Here is a 22,388-nt window from a genome sequence, read left to right as displayed (position 1 = left end):
TGCATCTCATGGAGAGAGAATTCTACTCAATAGTGCATCACACTCAGTTAATGCCATCTGAAAATAGATTGTCTCCCTTGAATTGCACAGAAACCGTATTTTGCAAAGCTACATGGGCTCTTTGTACACTAGTTAGTCTATTTGTACATATTCTCGTCTTCATGCCGAGAACTCGAAAACAGATTGTGGACAACAGCTTGTGGGCGTTTTTTGTGCTATGTTCCACTTTAAGCAAAGGGAAGTCCACTAGAGGCATGATTAGCTCTTCTGATAAACATTTCGTTTAACAGCGCTCGTTTGCTTAGTTAACATTTTATTATTTAGAGAGTCTTAAATACGTTTCGTCATTGATATTTCTCTGTTCAGCTACAGAACGTCCCTGAAGTTTATAACCAGTCCGGGTTTTTAAAAACTGCTAACTGATTTTGACAATTTTTACATTTTCAATTTTCAGTATTCACTATTATTTTACATTGGTTAAAGACGATGAAATTAAATGCCCCGCTTTCACCTGGATGAGTAATACTGGAAAACTAGCGACGGTTTACCTGTCTTGTAATAAAGTAGTTACGCGTACAATCTCGAGGATTTCACAACAGAATATCATTTTCCAGCAAATAGAACACGTGAATACCGGCGTTGGAAATGATCTTCAGTCACCAATGCTTCCCGACTAACGGGATCGGATGGTCAGACAAGCTGACATGGTTGACTCATGTCATCGTTCCCCCAGTTGCGCAGGTAGATGCTCATGGGGTGATCACTGGATTATCTGGTCGAGACTCGAATATTCACAGACCGCCACCGTATAGCTGGAATATTGCCGAGTGCTGCGGAAAACTACATCTATACTCAATCGCTCACTCCAGAAAAGGGATGAGTGAGTTAGGTTTATCGCCGTGTCATGACCCCCCATTACATCACCCCCATCTTACATGACCTCCACTGGCTGCCCATCCGACAGAGAATCAGCTATAAGATCTTGTGTCATGTGTATCGATGCTTGTCCAAAGACGCTCCACAATATCTGTGTGATTTGATCACAGAGTACAAACCAGCGTTCAGACAACAAGCAAGCTCTTGTTGACAGTTCCATCTGTGAAATCTGTGAACTATGGACAACGTTCCTTTGCTTTTAATGCAGCAAAGGAATGGAACAATCTCCCACTCTATCTCAGACAGTCGTCAACTCTTGCATCCTTCCAATCTCAGCTAAAAACCTACCTATTTTATACCACGCATATGTGCGCTTAGAGCATGCATTGAGCATGGATTAATGCGCTATATAAATTCACTATTATTATTATTGTTGTTGTTGTTGTTGTTGTAATTATTGTTATTATTATTATGAAACAATTCATTCACATCACAGAGATTAACACCAATATTGAGATGTTCCTCTTGTATCTACGTAGGTACAGATTCAACTTTCGTTTCAGTAGATTACTTTCGTTTGTGTTTTTTCATTTCGTTTGTTGTCAATACCAAAGTGTATCGGACCAGGCCCAGGAACTCGTCCACAGCGTTTTCAGTTTCACTAGGTTATATAAATTACCTCGTAACTCTATGAATTTCGTTGTGAGAAAATGACTGACTAGAAACTGAAAATTCTCATTTATCCAGGCGGTGTTGGTATCAGTATGCAGAATGTAAAATGGCTGGGGCTATTTCAAAGTTACAGTGGAAAATTTGGTACAAAAATCGAATTGACTCCCTTCGTGTCTGCATATTTCTTACATGATTGGTTTTTAATGGTCTTTTCCAACCTGATGTATCCTTTAAGTTTATACTTAAGTACTATCGTCGGCATCCAGTTTACACGGAATGTCCACACGGGGATTATGAGACGGGAATGAGATTCAGCTCCACATGCAGAGCATTCTCCCAACCCAGCGCGAGTATGAAGGGGGTCGCGACGGGCGATCGATTACAGATGGCTGAATAAGAAACATGGAGTAAGGGAGGCAACTCCAATAAATGAAATACAAAAAGCGCTCGTAAAATACATTCTGAAAACGTGATATGAGAGTTTACATTTACACAGAGAACACGAAAATCGATTAAAACTGTAGAAACTGGTTTGACAAAACCTCGAAAAGCACAAAAATCACATTCATCGGCAATTTTGTACAAAAGATCACTTTTTTCTTTGTTTAACCAATTAATAAGTGACGCACAGCGCACATTATTCGGCCATGTTGTCCAAAACATCCCATTCTATGTCAGTATGTAATAAATCAAGTACTGTGTGTCTCGGGTTAAGCGGTTAAGGAAATGGTCATTTGATCAAATATCGGGAAATGGCGAAAACAACAAATCATGAGGGAGTGAGTGAATTGAGTTTTACGCCGCAGTATGACTTATGAGAGGCACAATATTGCTTAACCTCGGGATAGAGCAATTTGTGTGAGTGAGTGAGTAAGTGAGTGAGTTTAGTTTTTCGCCGCACTCAGCAATATTCCAGCTATATGGCGGCGATCCGTAAATAATCGAGTGTGGACCAGGCAATCCAGTGATCAACAACATGAGCATCGATCTGCGCAATTAGGAAACGATGATATGTGTCAACCAAGCCAGCGAGCCTGACCACGCGATCCCGTTAGTCGCCTCTTACGAGGAGCATAGTCGCCTTTTGTGGCAAACACGGGTCCAAGAAATCATGAACTTGCGTTCAATACATCAGTCCTCTTTTGGAAATCCGTGTACATCATGTAGATAAATACGAAAATATCAAAGAGGAATAATGTTTAACGCGGCATCTACTTACATTCACAAAATCGACTTGGGGTCATGCAAACCAGTGACAGATGTGATGAGCATCGACCCACACTGTTAGAACATGGACTACGCAAAAAGTAAGGTCGGTGTGACCGAAAGAAAACAATGTCCTTCGGTCTGCTCTTGTAACTTGAGGTCAACACGAGTGAGTATGGTGTTACACCGCTTTTAGCAACATTCTCGCAATATCATGGCGCGCGCAAGAAATGGGTATCACACACCGCCCGCATGTAGGGACTCAAACCCGGGTCTTAGGCCAGTCGAGGCTTTAACCGGAGGGCTACCCAACCGCCCTAGCTCCACGCGATTTTCTGACTGCGCACAATAGGCTGTCATTATTCAATCAGGCATGTAGCAAGCATATTCTTCGCGTAGGCCTGATAGGTTGCAAAGCTGTATATATACATATAGTATTGAGAGTTTGCGCAGCATTTTAACAACAATCATGTGGAAGCCAGGGCGTTTTAATAATGGTAGTTACGCTCCTGTAAGTCTTCGTACTTTACAGAATCCATGTGGAGTGAATGAGTGAGATTTGTTTAACTCAATGTTGAATGGTATCACTGTATACACCCAGCTTTTTCGTGACACGTATATTTTTTGGTAAGAGTTCCACTCGTACCTCCCACCCCTATCAAAAGCCAAAATTACAAACTGACATGCATACCTCACCCTAAATACACATTCAGTGAACTAGAACAGGTATAAAAAACCAATCCATGAACTAATTTCCGGGCTGTAATATTACATCGGGCAAGGTGGAAATATTCCATGTTAAAAAAGTGGGATACGGGCGGAACCCCAAAGCCGTCGCGGGGTTGAATGACAGCTCTTCTAAATGTAAAATGGCACTGAGTGGAAGATGGAACACAAGCATCACTGTTACATAACACTTACCTCATTCTGTCACAGTGTTCATTCTTCGTCTGATAGGTTAAATTTGTAACAGAAATTTACCACAGTTCTGTCATCACAAGCCGAAACAGGCTACCCATGGAACAGTGAAACCAACAACACGGATTTCACGAACCTACGCGAAAAGCTCGAATTTCATGACTTTCGAACATTATCGTTTCGTTATTAACACATCGTTATACCGTCTGCCTCTGTATATTGAGATGTGACAATTGATATAACGTACAAAAACTCACGTTGTACATTAATTTTAGGGGGGTCGGGGGGTTTATATGCCATTCCTGAAATCTCGCATTGGTTACTGGCATTTTCAAGTCAGGCAGTCAGGAGAAGGCCCTTCAGCGAGATCCTTTCATGTTTGCAACCTTGTGAACATAAGGTAATAAACAAGTATCTAGGCCCCCAGGCTGTCTACGATGCAATATGCTAATGATAATTTATATAGGTAATATAAGTAGAGGAGATGCATCGTCACTGTTTTGCAACATCCTGACACGCATGAAAATAATATGCATAATAAAACTCCCTACAATAAAGATATGTCAGTATGTAACAAAGGCATTTTATCATTGGGGGATACAGGAAATTTGGAAAGAAGGGAATAGGGTTCAGGGGCAATGCCAATGCAACAATCTTCACTGTGGCACACAGACACAGATACACAGACACAGACAGACACACACGCACACGCACACGCACACGCACACGCACTGGGTCTGCCCATTTATATAGTAGCAGATATTGAAAAATAAATTGCGCGTATGGAGACTCGATCTCATAATTACGCACCACACAGTGAAGTTTTATAAAATTGGAGGCCACCGCGACTTACCTCCCTTGCACCAACATCAGCCCGGAAACCTGAAAGCGAAAGTAGGGAATGCTGATATGTTTGGAATCTTCTGATTGTACGCAGTATGTGGGAATAACCCGTTGCATTTTCATTTGCTGAGACAAATCACAGAGGTACCAACGCTGACTACAGGATGGCCTCTCTAGTACCGTGAGTTTAGTCACCTTATTTAGCCCGCGTCCAATAGCCGGTATTTAGAGCTGGTATTCAGATGTATAATTTGCCAAGTGTTCGTCCTACTTCCTTGTGTCGCTATTCCTTAGCAATATTTGGATGTGCGTGTATGTGTATATGTGACAGTGGCGAATCTCGGCACTCTGCTTTGGTCGTCCCATGATAGGATCGTTGAACAGAGTTCTCAAGCGTTAATGAGTGAATGAGTATTGTTTTGCGCCGCTTTTCAGCTATTCCAGCAATATCACGGCGGGAGACACCAGAAGTGTCCTCAAGTGTGAATATCGACAGGGGAAGAATATTTGAAATTCTACTATTTATGTTTTTTCCCCGTTTAACGGCAGCATTATTCCAATGAAATGGCAGCGGTCTGTGAATAATCGAGTTTGGACCAAACAGTCCAGTGATCAACAGCATGAGCATCGATCTTCGCAACCGGGATGTGATGACATATGTCGACGAAGTCATCGGGTTTGACCACCCGATCCGATCACTAGCCACACTTGGAAGATCTACACTTGCCACATATTCCGGACTTAAAAGGGTTTTCTTGGATATTTCCTGTTTCAATGTCTCTATAACAGACTACAGATACGGATTTTCACATAACATCCTTCCTTTCACTGATGTTCTTCCGGGCTAAAATCCGTTTTGCTATTTGACTGGTACGTCGATAAATACTTGACGATTTACGCTGTTTTTTTTATAATGTAGAAGTGAAAGTGAAAGTGAAGTGTATTTTTGATGCTGAAGAAATGTTGAAATTATCTAATAACGAACTACTTTAATCGGTAAAGTAATCGGTCTTGCTGTCTTCTTGTGTTTTTCCTTGATTTTAACAGGACATTTTCTAAAACAATATTAGAAAGGAAATTTAGTTAATTGGTGTGATATTAGACGAAATGCAGGATTTAGTGATTTTCACCGTTTTGAAACCAACGAGCACGAGTGTCATATGGACAAACCTGGAAAGATAATAAGGGTGAGCCTGGTAAACCGCACCTAAGGGACGCACCTCTGCAGAGCAAACTGCAGTGCATTTGTCCACAGACAGTGTTTATCTACTAGGAGTCGGTCGGGGCAGCCCAGCAGTTAAAGCCTTCTTTCGTCACGGCGTGGGCCTGGGTTAGTTTCTCCACATGGTTGCAATGTGTGAAGTCATTTTCTGATTACAACGATGTGATTAGGGGAGGCAACTCGCGGTACACTGCTCCTAGACGAATGGGCCACCAGAGCCCTCTGACAAACGAAGTACGAAACAGATTGGGTAATAATTGCATGGATGGCTAGCGAAAAGTAAACCTTAGCCTTTTGTAGAGACCCGTGACGATTAGGTTTGATCCTCAGTAACCCATGCGACTAACGGGACTCTGTATCAGGCTTGCTGACTTGGCTAATACATGTCATTGTATGGCAGTTTCGAAGAAAGATGCTCATGCTGTTGATCACTAGTTGTCTGGTTCAGACTCGAGTATTTACAGGCCGCCAACATGTAACTGGAATATTACTAGGTGCTGCGTAAATCTACACTCACTAACTCTTTTATAGAAACGACTTTGATCCGGAAGAGATTACGAGGCTGCGCTACCTACAGGAAACTCTATCAGATGATGAAGGGGTGACAATCACAGAACCCTCTGTCCGGGACACTCTTCTTCGTGGGGAGGTACTGACCCATTTGCACGACGCCTTGGCCAGCATGTTCAAGGACGAAGAACTCACCGACCTTCTGGTGAGATTGTTTAATTGTTTTGCTATTTCTTGTTCTAACTCCCAACCTGGCTGCATCCAATTATGTGCGTTTTTCACTTACTCATCCATTATGTGCCGCTTGTTTTTCAACGACATGTAAACTGTGTGATCATCATTTTAGAAACTGGTCACTCAATAATTTAACATCCAATTTTATAGATAACAGCCTCTTGTTTATTGCACAGGGGTTGTTATCTTGTAGTGTATCAACACCGAAACGTCGCTCTGTTCAGTAAACAAGAAGCTGTTATAGGTAAAGTTGCACGCATTTGTTATCAATTGTAGGTTGTTAATGTTAATCTGATGCGTGTCACTACTTACTTTGCTTAGATAATACTCAGAACTTGGTTGCAGTCACTCTGAAACAGAGTAAGAATATACACTGAAAGGTCAGTCTATGCAATAAACAAGAAGATATCCATTAGATCGCATGTCTTGTTATCTCCAGGTCAGAGTTGAGGGCAAGGTCTTTAACTGCCATCGAGTGATAATGGCGGCCATGTCAGGCTACTTCCGGTCCCTTCTTACTTCCGGTATGCAGGAGAGCCAGAATGGTGAGGTAGAATTGCAAGATATCTCCAAGAGAACCTTTGAATTCCTTCTGCTGTACATGTATTATGGGGAGAATGTTGTCAGTTCAGACACCGTGGAGGAGATTCTGAAGGCTGCAGTTCTACTCCAGATAAAACCATTGGAGAAAGCCTGTGTGGAGCACATGAGCAATAGTCTCAACTCGAACAACTGCATGGGAGTCTGGAAGGCAGGAAAGACATTCGGTTGTCCTGCTCTGGTAGAAACGGCCTGGGCAGTTATTTTGAAAAAGTAAGTGTATGATTCATAACTCCAGTCGGGACTTAAAGTCCATGTAAATATATCAGCCTTTTCTCATCTGAGGTCTGTGCGGAAAATATCCAGGTCGCTAATTATTTTACTGAAGAAGTTTTGGGTGCACAGCTCAAGGTGAGAATGTGCTTCCTTAAACCCCAAACAGCCTCATCATCATTAGGCCGATATTAAGATAGGTGTTTTAACTTTGTGAAGCCTAATCGTTGTATCTTGCTGTTGCCCTTAGATTTCGAATTTGTTCATGCCTTCATTGTAAAATTGAACTAATGCAGTCGTGTGCAAACAACCGGTAACAGACTCTCCATTGTTAGGCGCTGTTCATGGTGTCGTAGCGTAGTGCTTAATAGGTTCGTTCGTCACGCCGAAGACCCAGGTTCAAATGCCTACATGGGTACAATGTGTGAAGCCCATTACCGGAGTCCAAGTCGTGATATTGATGGGATATTGCTAATAGCGGTCTAAACTCACTCACTCACACTCACTAGACACTGTGGAATGAACTTTTAGTCTTCTCTCCATATAAAGTGATGTTCGTCGTGGACTGCTTGAATTAATCCCTAAGTGTCTGTCAAACACTCACCATCGACCATCGTTTGATCCATCCAGTTGAAAAATAAGTCCATCCCGATTGTTTGTTCCAGTTTTGAGGAGGTCAGTCACCAGGATGACTTCTTGGCCTTAGACATGGACGACGTCGTAGCTATCTTGGACGATGACCAATTGAACTCCAGCTGCGAGGACTCCATTTGTGACGCTGTCCTTTTGTGGATCCGATCGGACCTGTCTGCAAGGGAAGAGCACATGGAGGAGCTGCTAAGCCTCGTCTGTGTACCCAAGATGTCATCGTCTTTCGTCTATGACAGACTCCTTCTGGATCAAGATCTTATGCAGAAAAACACCTGCTTCTTTAAGTTTGTGATGGAAGCCACTCGTTGCCACATGAAGCCAGATGAGAAAGCGAAAGTGATGGCAAAGCAGACGAAATTGAGGAACGACCCCAATTACCGAAAGGTTGAAGCTCTCGTTGGTGGATATTTCATGGCAGATGATCCCCTTAAATGTGTTCTCTGCTATGATTTAAATCGGAGAAAGTGGTACACAGTTGCTTCCATGCCTCAAGAGCCTGGCGAGGATTTTGCTGTATGTACATACCAAAATGAGATGTACGTTTCCGGGGGATCTCGCAGTCTCAATGCTTTCATCAAGTACGTCCCAGGCAACAATGACTGGCTGGACCAACCATCCCTTATCACAGGACGAGAGTGTCATAGCATGGTCGTTGTCGGAGAATACGTCTACGTTCTTGGAGGAAGAAACTCCCAAATGGAGGAGGACAGCGGTATCGTCAAGGACATTGAGGCATACAGCACGACAAGAGGAACATGGTGCAAGGTTGGGAAACTTGAAATTCCTTTGGATAGCCTCTCTGCTACCGTCATGAATGAAAAAATATACACCTTTGGTGGAACAGATGAAGACGGCCAAAGCTCTTCTGCGATCCAGTGTTTCGATCCAAGCAAAAGAAACTGCAGTCTCGTGGCATCGTTGCCTGAAGCGACATCAGCAACATCAGCAATTGTTCTTAATTCCAACATTTATGTCCTCACTGAAGAGGGAATGGTCTTCCGGTTCGACCAGACCCAGTCCTTATCAAAGGTTGCGGAATTTGAAGGACGGTCCAAATTTGGGCTGTATGTGGATGGGCACAATCTTATGGTGGTCGGTGGACAGGATGAGAATGGGACATTCCTGGACAAAATCCTCAAAGTCAACGTGAGGTCTGGAAGCGTTACAGGCGCTGACACAAAGCTTCCAATACCGTTTTGTGGATTCAAGATGGAGTCGTTGGTCCTGCCAAAGGTCATGCTGGCCCAAGAAGGGTTCAACGTCCAGGGTCAGAACCTCTTTGACCCAGAGCTAGAACTCCGTGAACAATACAAAGCGAAGGCACGAAGGCACCCTTTCTTACAGAACGAATTCTAGAAGCTCGAAGCTGTGTCCTTGGTGGAGTAAACCTAATATTATTAGACGTTTGAAATGAACTGTCTTCCATTCTCCCACTGGCCCTAGATCATGGAAAAGGTGCACGAAAAGAAACATGCAAAATACATGACAACTTGCCAGGAACCGGTTGTTAGTCAGCATTCATGACAACTTTCCACAACCTGCAAATGTTTGAGCAGTTTGCTACGTGAGTTATATATAGACACTACCACCACTATAACGTTTCAGTTAGATGTAAATCTTTCACATCGACATTCCAGCAAAACAGATAATTGTATGTAATTTATCATCTGAATTCTACAAAGAAAAGATATATTCGCTGTATTTATCAATTGGTTACCTTGGAACCGCGTTACAGCAGTTACAGTGTATAACAATAGTACATCCATGCAGAGATCTGTGATTGACGCACTGTGGGGTAACTTGACCTGTGGAAAAAAAACAGCAACAAAAATATAAAAGGCAAAAAAATGGACGTTTAAGGCTCAGTCTAAGTAAACGTATCCTCAGTACTTTTCGTTACACTCCAGTACTGAATCTAACAAAACCTTATGGGATGTCGCGTCAGGTAACCTTTGAGATTGACCAATCAGAACAGAGCTTACCAAATCGCGAAAGTGCACATTCGCACAATCCTTTTGAACGTTTTACCTCGGAAAGGTTCGTACCCGAACTATTCCGAATACTATTTAGCGTACGCTCGCTTCCGGGTGAGCACAACCATGACAACGGTGAGTAAACAGTTGCTGAAAATAGTATTTTGGCAATATTCAAGGATGTTATCTTGCGGAAATATTAGCTAATGGTAACCATGTCAACAGAAACCCGAAAGCGTATATACTGCAGATCAAATAACTGTGTTATATGCGGATTTTTGTTTGTGGAGAGATCTGTGTCAGTGACCTGAATATTTTGAAAGTCCCTCCGATCCCTAAATAGTAGCCGTTGTCTGATTGGTTAAATCTATTTAACCGTGTCGTGTTTGATTGGACGGTCATTTGTCGCTCAAAGGTTACCTGACGCGACCTTCTACTCAGTGGTGGAGTGTAACGAAACACACTGAGACTAAGTTTACTTCGACTGGATAAGGCTTAACCTCAATTGATCAAAAATGCTTTGAGACTAATCAAATGATATCCATCCTCGTCACGCTTTTTTAACGATTTCTACTTAACATATTTGAAAGGTGTATGTGGATAAGTGAGGGTCTTAACCTCTGTACCAGCTATTGCTGTTATGTCAGCACAAAATCCGGTAGGGTAGGGTAATCTAATTGTTAGAGCATTCGCTTTTTCACTGAGTTCGATCCCCATGTATTGCTAAGATTGGACTCACGGTGTTTGTATTGTAATCAGAAGTACGTTTTGTGTAAAACTGCCAAATAATTTGACATGCATGGTTTTGTTTCGTTTGCTGGATTTTCAGGTTGAATTGATGGTTGTTACAGCTTTATAAAATACAATTACTGCCAGTATGAGCCCATCATATATGCTTCAGCTGATGTTTTTGGTCACACAGTCCCTATACATGTATTCTTTTCCCGTTTGACCAGCTCTTCTGTAGTTTGTTTATTGTTTAAGGCTGCGCTCGTCAATATTCCAGCCATATGATTGCGGTCTGTAAATAATAGATTCTGGACCAGACAATCAAGTGGTTGAGATCATGAGCAGCGATCTATGCATTTGGGCAAGCATGGGTTGCTGATACGATGACTTGCATTGTACGGCAAGCATGGGTTGCTGAAGATCAGTTCTAACCAGGATCTTCACGGGGGTCGAAGGTTACTGGGGGGATATGCCTTTGCACGAAATCCTCTTGGATCTGACCATAGTGCTATGGCGGCAGGCTAGCATTGCTCTGTGTTGCTTGAACTGTGTACTTCACACAGAAGTCTTTTGCCAATTCGATATTGTCGATGTACATTATATATTGCTTTGTGGTAAATAAACGTTTAAAACGAGTGCACATTATTGCATTACCTTAACATTACCTTAATGTTACCTTAACATTACCTTAATGTTAACGATGGTTGGTTGGTTTGTTGTTAATGCCGCGATATTCCAACTATATGGCGGCGGTCTGTACATAATATAGTCTGGACCAGATAATCTAGTGGTCAACAGCATGTGCATCGATTTACACAATTGGGATGCGATAACGTGTCAACCAAGTCAGCGAATTTGATAAACCGCTTCCTCGTATTACAAAGATGGGTTGCTGTAGATCAGTGCTTATACGGATCTTCACAGATTGTTAAGAATGGTATCTCCTATATGTGGTGGTTCACATGCTCTAGCTCCGACGATAGGCGTGTTCTTGCAGATAAAGCACCTGTTCTTAGGGCGGGTGGTAGGCTTTTCAGTCCACAGTCGCAAAGTAAAAATGGACGCTAAAAGGTGGTACTTGATGTTACCCTGCCATGCGCATGACAATAAGAGGGTAAGCAAGAAGCGGTGGGCTCACAGACAATGTATTCCGTTAATCATAGAGCTAACTCGATTCGTTTGGTGCAAGCAGTACACAGAAAGGTGATCGCAAGTGCATACACGCTGCTATATAAATGAAAAACCCCACACTAATCAAGTTTCTTAATTGATGTCCGTTTTTTCGACACAATGTCAACTATCCTCCTTGCTAGCTAACTTATAAAGCATATGCCACAAACGTGACTTCTATGTGTCCTTTCATCTTAAATATTTGCAATATACCTCTGGTCAACACCGAAATAAAAATTGAAAAGTGAACAATTTTGTTGAACTGAATGTCACGATGATGATTACATTTGTTATGCACTTTAACGGAATACATTAGAAGAATAAGTATATATCCCAACACGATCCATCCCCGGGTAATTTTGTTGAATGTGCCATTTCATAATGAAGCTTTCGTAAAATATAACGATTCAGCCCTTACCTTCCAATCCCTTCAACGTTGATTTGCTTTTGCCACTCATAGATCTGCAGGATCTGTCTGAAACAAATGTGCTCCTCCTACTTAACTAGATGCTGAATATTAGGTCTGCATTTATGTCAATGCATAAATTTTATTTGGAGGATTCCTGGCACAGTTTAAACGTGCATTTGTTTGGCCCTAGGGCCCTTTCAGTGACGATATACGTGTCGGTAGCAGTTGTTTTAGCGTTGCACCCCCAGTGAAATAACTGTTATTAGCGTCTGTAAAATCGCCTGTGATTGGCATTTCTCAAGCGATGCAAATACTGGCGTTTTAGGTTTATTGGCGTTTAGACTTTTTAAGATTTGAGAGGTAATGTGGAAACACTCTTCTGTGCTACATTGTAATCATATTGTATCGCTAATAACAGCCATGGTCTGGCTCTGAAAAGAGCAATCAAATGTGCAGCGTTATGAAAAACAGTAATTAAACTACTAGGCAAATGAAAGTACACACCCATGTGTATACGAAGCTCTATACCGTAGTGTACTAATTGAGTAAAACTGTATGGAGCATTACTTTGTGTGACATCACTTAAAAGCACAATATTGTGTGACCTTTGGGTAGAACATTAGTTTGTGCACATGTGAAAGCACAATATCGTGTGACCTTTGGATAGAACATTAGTTTGTGCGACATGTAAAAGCACAATATTGTGTGACCTCTGGATAGAACATTAGTTTGTGCGACATGTAAAAGCACAATATTGTGTGACATCTGGATAGAACATTAATTTGTGCGACGTATTAGAGGCACAATATTGTGTGACCTTTGGATAGAGCAATTTGTGTAAGTGAGTGATTGAGTTTAGTTTTTCGCCGCACTCAGCAGTATTCCAGCTATATGACGGCGGCCTGTAAATAATCGAGTCTAGACCAGACAATCCAGTGATCAACAACATGAGCATGGATCTGCGCCATTGGGAACCGATGACATGTGTCAACCAAGTCAGCGAGTCTGACCACCCGATCCCGTTAGTCTAATCTGTGTGACGTATTAGAGCTACAGTATTGTGTAACCTCGGGATAGAGCATGAATTTGTGTGACGTATAGAAGCACAATATTGAGAGTAACTATGTATAGAGTATTAATTTACGTTACACTGTTTAGAGCATTACTTTGTGTAACACCGTATAGAGCGACACTTTTTAAAACATTGCACAGAGCATTATGTTGTGCATTATGAAAGAACTGTGCCTTGTAACAGTGTATAGAACATTATACATTTGTATTGTGTGATTCGTTAAAAACTTTGTACACTCAGTAGCATTGTATAGAGCAGTATGTTCTATAAAAAATATTAAAAACAAGCAAAAAAAAATGAAAACAGACAAAACCATTACATTACGTGTCACTGGATGGATCGTTACTTTTGGTAACACTGGATTGAGTATTATGTTGTGCAACATTCATTACGCCATGTAATATCGCATAGAACATCGCGTTGCCTTACACTAGAGTAGAGAATTACGCTGGCAAACACTACTCAGAACAAAATAGTGTGTACAGCTGTATATGGAGCATTGTGTGGTAGAACATCAATAGATGCTTGCTGTGTGTAATGCTGTATAAAGAGAGATGCTGTACAACAATGGCTGGGTCAGATTGAGCGACTTGTCTGACTGACATTGTTTCTCAGTTGCGCGAAGGTTGTTCGTAATGTCAGTTACACACTTCCTGGGGATAGTCCTCCTTCTTTGTCTAGACTGACATTTTCTTACGTTATCAGTCAACACTGTATGGTGACAACGGTATTATGACCCTTGTTGTGACTCTCTTGACTGGGTGCGGTAGGGTAGCCTATGGTGAAATCGTTCGCTCGTCACACCGAAGACCCGGGTTCGATTCCCCACGTGGACTTAATGTGTGAAGTCCATTTCTGGCGTCTTCAGCCATGATATTGCTCGAATATTGATAAGAGTGGAACACTATAAAACTGAACACCGTCGGTCACTCTCGTGAGGACACAAAATGAGAACTGTCCTCGACAGCACCTGCGTTGACTTAATTGATCGATTGGTCATCACAAGACGATGACATGATAAAGATTGCTCATGATATCAATGAATTAGCATTATCTGGACGACAATCTATTCAGTGTGACACTGAATTTCAGTATTGTTGTGATTTGTTAAGGACATTAGACCGAGGCATGCTGTTGTCTGACAATGTGTGAATATGGTGAAGTTTGATATTGTATCGACGTGTATTTGTTTGACACTGTATTAAGCATGGTATAGTCTAATATTTTGCTGATATATGTTGTTGTCCGTCATCGTATTATAGCATCTTGGTGTAGCAAATGTATGTGTGTGGTGTAGTCTGACATTTTATTGAAACATACTGTCAGTGTATTCATCTAACGTACTGAATCGTGTCGTCTGACTCTGAAGCATGAGGTAGTCCGGCGATATAGGATCCACGGTATAGCCTCGTGGTTAAAGCGTTCACTCGTCTCACCAAAGACCTGGGTTCGTTTCCCTACGTGGACAGAATGTGTGAAGCCCCTTTCTGGTGTCCCCCACCGTGATATTACTGGAATATTGCTAAAAGCGACCGAAAAAAACTTAAGTCGCTGACTTCGCCTTTGTAAGGAAGTATGTAATGTGACGGTGAATACATGCACTTTCTTTCACTGTTGTTGAACGTAAACAGTGCTTCTTGATGCTATGTAAACAATAGTTTTTTGTGATGTTAGGTGATGTATAGGACTGTGCCCCAGTATCGCATTCCTTGTGTGGTCATATATATGCCGCTTCACGTGACGTAAAAGCGGCGTAAAACCATACTCACTCATTCAAATGACAAAACAGTTTAGTTCTGTCCGTAGCAGCATCACAAGAACTTATGCACCTGCTCGCCAAACTCCCACGTTCAAGGCTACCGACATATTCTTCCATTGATGCAACGCGCACCTGGTGACGTTGTTTTACGTCACCGTGGTGCAAGATTTAAATCTGCACCGCTCAACAAACACGAGCCGTGAAACTATAGGCATTACCAGCATGCTAACAAACAAATAAACAAAACCCTCTGCTGTGTTGTGGGATTAGCAGGCAGTGTAAACTAATCAATGGGGATGAGACGTGCATTGTTTGAGAATACAAAACGTGGATGGGCATCTTAAACAATGAATCACTTAACCTAACGGCCGAGACGCCTTGGGCTCCTCCTAAATCACATTTAACGCCATGCAACAAGACTGAATGGCGTCCAAGTGTTATTGCTTACAGGACATTTTCCCACCTGAGATTTTGGACGAGCAAATTTGAAATAGAAAGGGCTGTAGTTACGAAAAACGTCGATAGGTCGATGTCTTTTGGACGTAATTGTAGAATTATCCGATGTATGTGCAATGTGTTAAATCATTTTCTGTACAGTTTGATGTATATAGGACATTATATGTCGAGTTATCCACAGTTTTGCAAATGCGACGTCATTATTAGAGGGGAGGGGAGGGGAGGGTAGGGTAGGAGAAGGACCCCCACCCCCATTGTTTTGTCCTCAAAGTTTAATAAAAGACCATTGAAAACGATGAAAATGAAGTCATCGCTCAAGAGCGTGCACTCCACCCCTACCCCCTTCCTAAAAAAGCTGCATCTGGGTCTGTAAATATTACATCACGTCAAATCTGTCGAGTTATCCGTAGTTCTGTTAATGTCGTGTGTCCGTTGTAAACTGAACTGTCGTCAATTCTGGGTATGTGGGCCACATTATTTGGCGATATGTGTGCACTTTTGTACATGCGCAGCGTTAGACTACCCTGACGTCATCAGTGTTGATAATTAATTGTCATTTCAAGGAAATCGAATAAATATAAAACTCGACACGGGCGGAAGTAGAATACAAAAGATAAGAAAATTTTCCTTCTGCCTAAATAGTGTTACAATGACTGATTTCATTACTCAATCGTCCAAAGCTTTAAACCTGTCACTGCAGGGCTTATCCATGAAGAAACGGGTCTTAAGGAACACTTCCTTGTCGTAAGAGGCGAACAACGGGATCGGGTGGTCAGGCTCATTGTGACTTGCTGACACATAACATATGACCCAAATGCGTAGATAGATGCTCACGTTGTTGATCACTGGATTGCTTGGTGCAGATTCGACTATTAAGGACCCCTGGATGTAGCTGGAATGAGTGAGTGAATTTTGTAGTGTTCCAGCAATATCGCGACTGGGAACACCAGAAATGGCCTTCACACACAGTGCCCATGTGGTAATCGAAGCCGGATGTACAGCATGACGAGCGAACACTTTAACCACTAGGCTACCCAACCGCCCCTCGACATAGCTGGAATATTGCTGAGTGCGGCGTTAAACAACAAACTGATTGTGTGGTCAATTTATGAACGAGCCCTTACTTTATCTACACAGACATATTGTTTTTATTTAAGTAGAAATGTTTGGCACGTGTATGATCCTTCAAACACAGATTCGCAGACGTTGCTTTGACACAGATTTCGAACCGTGTAAACAATTCCTGCAGCATTGTCAAACACCAACAAATCAATACTGCCCGTACGATATTGACGTACAGAAACGATGAATGCTCAACAATACGCTTACACTAGGTTACGACATACCAGCTTCTATTTTGAATTTTGTGAATACAACATGTGGTCCCATTTCAATGAGTCATTCTCCGAATCGTTGATTGCAACGCTGGGAAAACAAACCCGATAGCAGAGCAGATGTTGCGAGGTGCACTTTTTGAAGTTGACCCTTGACCCTGCGTAGAGTCGATCACATGACATTATTATGTGGCGGGGAGATATAAATATCTTATTACGTAATGTTGAACTGTCGTTATTTAATTGCCAGTGAAACAGTTTTTAGTTCTCGTCGAAGAGTTAACTGGCGATTGTGTAAATAAACTCGACTAATATCGGAAGGCTGATAACTCAGTGGTATTGCGAATGAAGAATGTCTCGTGTGTATGTACACAGAACTCATGTCAAAAGTGAGCAATTTATGCAAGAACATATTGCTGTCACGTGACCTAAACATAACAGCATGTAATCGATACTGGTAGATCAACGTTTTGAACTAACGATCGTGCTCGCAAATGACGAGGTTTGAATCCCGAAATGATTCGTCGGTGAAATTCATTGCCGATGTCTCGAGTAATAAAACCAGTTTGCATTAATAATGGGGAACAGACCGCAAATACTTTCAGCAACCCTTCCATGTTGCATCGTTCATGATCCTACTGGGTGTAGCTGATAGACTATCAGCTGATAGACCTGTCAAGATTCGGGTTAGAATTGGTCTCCAGAATCCCGTGCTTGTCATAAGAGGAGATTAACGGAATCGGGTGGTCAGGATCGCCGACTTGGTTGACACGTCATCGTATCCCAGTTGCCTAGATGGATGTTCATGCTGTTGATCACTGGACTGTCCGGTCCAGACTCGATTACTTACAGACAGCTGCCATATAGATGGAATATTGTTGAATATGGCGTTAAACAGCAATCAATTAATTATCGGACGCTAGCCTTGTGGATCAAGCGTTAATTTGCTCGTCAATAGGGTTCCGCGTTCGATACCTGACTGGGATCGCATTTCTGGTGTGTCTGGCTGTCAAAATGCTGAAATGTAACCACTCCAGTTTTCAAATCTGGTGTGCATTGTGTTTTTCGACATTAAACCGTTAAAGCGTACACAATCTTGCATATACATAGATAATCAACTTTGTTTATTGTGTTTCAATTGGTCTTATGCAACAGCTTTCAGAAATAATCCAGTTATATGACTACAGTCTGTATATAGCGAAAAATGCACATTGATTTACATAAACTGGATAGGGCCCAGTGAGTGAGTGAGTGAGTGAGTGAGTGAGTATGGTTCTACGCCACTTTTAGCAATATTCCAGCAATATCAGACCGCGGACACCAGACTGTGTGGAGAGTTGAACCTGTGTCTTCCGTGTTAGGAGCGCACGCCTTAACCATTAGACTACCCGCCTCCCATCACTGTATCTGAACGGCCTGCACTGTTGACGAAGACTCTTTTGGGATTTATCATATATCCTTGACCGTGATGTGCGACGCAGTGGTATTGATAATATGCCCCTGAATATGTGTTGTGAATAATGGACTTGGCTCCGTCTATAAATACACACTACAGGTAACCGCAGAGAAGCTATTACTGACGGTGAATTAATGAGGAAGGTGTCATTGTGGCATCAACATTTCCAGCCATTCGCTTGTGTTGATGAGATAGATATAATTTTGTTTTCATTATTCAGTTTTATTAATATACAGGAACGGTGCATTTCATGTGATAATTAACAAGGAAAGTGTGCCGCTGTGTTTGTTCTGTCACACGTAGAAATGCACTGCCTGCAGAATATACGATGCCCATTACTTTCATGCCCTGTGTGTCTGGTCGCGTGTAGCTTGTTGATCAGTTTCCTGTTTAAATTATAGAGTTAACATTGTGTTACGCCACAGTTATTAGAGTTACATGTACATCACTATAAACATTCTGGGCCAAGCAGCCGAGTGATCGACAAAACGAGCACCGACACACATTTACATAGAATAGCCCACATTCAAATTCTGCCAAAATGGTGATTACCCTACTCAGGGTCAGTACTAGAGACGTTGCCTTGCCGTCCACGTGGGGACAGCTATATGGCGGCGGTCTGTAAATAATCGAGTCTGAACCAGATAATGCAGTGATCAACAACATAAGCATCGATCTGTGCAATTGGGGACCGATGACATGTGTCAACCAAGTCAGCGAGCCTGACCACCCGATCCCGTTAGTCGCCTCACACGATGAGCAAAGTCGCCTTTTGTGGAAGCCCAGTGGTTGAAGTGTTTCCTCGTCACGCTGAATCGATTCCCGACTCGATACGCCTCTTATCACAGGTACAGGATGAAGACCTATCTTCTATTCCTTACATGTGCATGGGGTCAGGGTATAATTGCCGCACAGGCGACTTACGGGATCGGGTGGTCAGGCTCGATGACATGGATGACACATGTCACCGTATCTCAGCTGCGCAGATCTATGCTCACGGCGCTGATCACTGGATTGTCTGGTCCGTATGTGTTTATTTACACACCGAAGCCATATTGCTGGAATATTATTGAGTACGGCTTAAAAATAAACTCACTCTTTCACAATACATTGCACAGATGAGCATGGTTAATTGCAGTTTGCGTCGTTCTCTGACATCCACACTACAGTCTGTCAGAGCGTCCCAATCCATTATGTCTTGAATACTTCAGTAAACCATTACTGTAATGATACTCCATTATCCTTTATCGTAATTCATCATATGTTCAGATTTCAAGCAATGGACCATTAAAGTGAGCGTCTAGACACAGACTGGATACCAAATCAACGCCCTCGGTCAACCGACAGTGACCGGGACAAACGTGTGCTATGAAGGTGGAGACCCAGGAAACCATGCTCACATGTTTTATACATGAAAGAAGAGATTAATTAAAACAATGTCTGAGTAACCACTGCAAGCTGAATGGATTAATCTGTTTTCTTGAAAGGTAAGGTCGATTATACTGATAACATTAATCTTTGTGATACTTATACTGTTTGAAATATGTATAGGTGAGACAGTTATTTATCTGAGCAACGACGTAAATAACTGAATCATTAAAATTGAATTATGTTGTCAAAAATATATCATTTTTAAAAGAGGGAAAGGAATTAAGGAAACAAATTCATAATCTGAAAAAAGCATGAGTTTACATTTTCAGGAGATAAAAATCACAAAGTAAGCTGCGTATCAGGAGTAATATTGGTGAGGTCTCCGCGAGATCGTGCTAGTGAACATCGTAGGCTAGGGGAAGTTCAGTGCTTTACATCAAAGCGGAGCACACTACAGTTGTTGTTGTTGTTGTTGTTGTTGATGATGATGATGATGATGATGATGATGATAGTGGTGGTAGGTATGATGAAGTGTCCCAAAACGGCTTAAAGTTCATAATCAAATAATAAAGTATAACACTGCAGGGCTGTGAAATACACAACATACAACATTTATATTATTGACATTCGATAAGATTATAAATGATAATAGATTTTGATCAAACCTCCAGATATGCAATATTCACAGCAACAATAGTAATAATTGTCAATATTACAGCATAAACATTATAACCCAAGCACTTTACTCTCGTGTCTGTCAATAATAGTAATAACACAATCACTTTATCCCCCATGTCTGTCAATAATAATATTAACACAAGCACCTTAATCTCCCTTTCCTGTTGACTGGGTTTCGCCCCCATTGCGCAACTTAGTGCAATAACCAGTCGAGAACTTTTAGACTAATTCTTTTAACTGAATACATTAATCACTATGATTTCATACATCTACTGCTTGACAAGTATTAGATTAGGCATGACCTGACAAATGACGCCAGTTTGTATACACATGTATGTTAACGCCCTCCAGAACATTCCATTTGAAAAAGAGGGAAACAGGTTGTCGTCTAAATATTGATAAGTTCAATTTCCTCGTGCGAATCGTATCGTGGTGGTGTTTCGCTGAACTAAATCGCTGTATGAGACACGTGTTAAACAGTAGCGGTAAATTGATTTCACGCCACGGTCAGCATGTATTGCACATGCTTAATCGCCAGTCTACCCGTAGCAACCAAGTGTATTCGTCCAGATTACTTGCCCCGCCTGCTTGTCACAAACGCGTTCACTGCGCTGGCTCATCTAATTCTTGTCAAGCAGTAGACACTTGTATATTGCAACACTACGTTCTTTCTAATCCCTGCAAACACGTCGTACAGCCTTTCCTGTCGCGCTGCGAGCTCTGGCGGAAACCTGGAAAACGTGGAAATCTCAAAAGGTGGCTCTGCCGCTGGAAAAGTTTGGCGGTCTGGTACGGAACTGATATTATGTTATTCTCATTGTACGTTACAGAACTACACTAAATATACACATAACGGGTGTAACCAGTGAACCAGATGCTTGTGAATCATTTTATGACCTAATAAATCAGGGACAGTCTGTGACGTCTTAGTTAAGTTCATCCTGCCTATGCATCGACATAAACTATAGAAATACGATGTTATTAAAGTGTGTAATTGAAATACCTTTGTAAATACCACTTGCTTACGAAACAATGAATTGGAATTCAGTTTAACCAGAGTTGTTTGTGATGTCTGTTTTCACTTTCACACGAGAAAATTCGGATCGACTGAAAAAGTAGGTCTTTGTCTGAATAGGTTAACGAGATTCATGTTCTGGTTTGCACAAGTACTGTACCAGTATCTTGTCATTACTGTGAAGCACTCAAATATAAACAGTGTCAAATTGAATATGATGTAAATATAAAGGTCTGAAGTTTAGAAATCAAAATTATTGGTGTATATATCTGCAGCAGACTAGACGGTGAATAGTGATTTGACAGGAAAATAAAAATAAACGAAAGCTGTATGTGCCTGCCACACTCCACTATTTTAACACCTCTCATGGGTAGTGGGATAAATGCTAAAGCGTTCGCTCGTCACCATGATGAACTGGATTCGATTCCGAGCAAGGCTACAATTTGTGAAGCCCATTTCTGGTGTTCCTCGACGTGCTATTACTGGAATATTTCTAAAAACTGCACAAAATCACACTAACTCACTCACTCATAAAGACCTCTCTACAATAATAATTCCACCTAGTAACAAATCATCCAGTGGGCATGTGTTAAACTGACAACTATCCCATGTAGACATGTCCATTCAAACTACATGGTGTTAATTCACAGTGAATTATCCCTTTCCACACAAAAGGTACAACATGAAAGTGGCGATTGAATTACAGCTGATAGGGATCTCACTGAAGACAGATAATGACGACAGCAAATGCTGTAAAAGAATGATCACTTTGTAATTAAAGCCTCCTCACTTTAAAAACCCTGGTTCAGATTTCTGCCAGCGAAATGACCTTTACTCTCTTGTCTGTCTTGACTTAAAGATGGTGTTCCTGAACATCGGTTATCTTCCTGATTCAGGATATTTATCACGTAGTATTCCCCTTTTCCTTTTACAAGATATAAATAAAGGTTATATAAACGTAAGCCAGAGCTGAGTGGATCATGGTGACTATGTATTGAAGGAAATGACCTTGACCTTGTTT

General features: G+C 41.6%; 2 protein-coding genes across 3 annotated transcripts in view; both read left to right on the top strand.

The window, feature by feature from the left end:
* Nucleotides 1-22,388, top strand: part of LOC137298884 (CD63 antigen-like) — a 93,612-nt gene that overhangs the window by 49,955 nt on the left and 21,269 nt on the right. The window lies entirely within an intron of this gene.
* LOC137298058 (kelch-like protein 24) lies at nt 4,530-11,285 on the top strand. 2 transcript variants are annotated; one of them, XR_010957713.1, is made up of 5 exons: nt 4,533-4,696; nt 6,269-6,452; nt 6,921-7,294; nt 7,960-9,840; nt 10,334-11,283. XR_010957713.1 is itself a non-coding variant. In XM_067830108.1 (4 exons), the coding sequence occupies exons 1-4, from the start codon at nt 4,680-4,682 to the stop codon at nt 9,299-9,301; spliced, it is 1,917 nt and encodes a 638-aa protein (XP_067686209.1). In that variant the 5' UTR covers nt 4,530-4,679; the 3' UTR covers nt 9,302-11,285. The 2 variants fall into 2 exon arrangements, 1 of the variants encoding a protein (XP_067686209.1); XM_067830108.1 differs by having other exon boundaries at nt 4,530-4,696; nt 7,960-11,285.

This window comes from Haliotis asinina, chromosome 10 (assembly GCF_037392515.1).
Source record: "Haliotis asinina isolate JCU_RB_2024 chromosome 10, JCU_Hal_asi_v2, whole genome shotgun sequence".
Classification (NCBI taxonomy): Eukaryota; Metazoa; Mollusca; class Gastropoda; order Lepetellida; family Haliotidae; genus Haliotis; species Haliotis asinina.
Note: the sequence above shows the minus strand (reverse complement) of the source record. Positions and strands in the feature narration are given on the sequence as shown.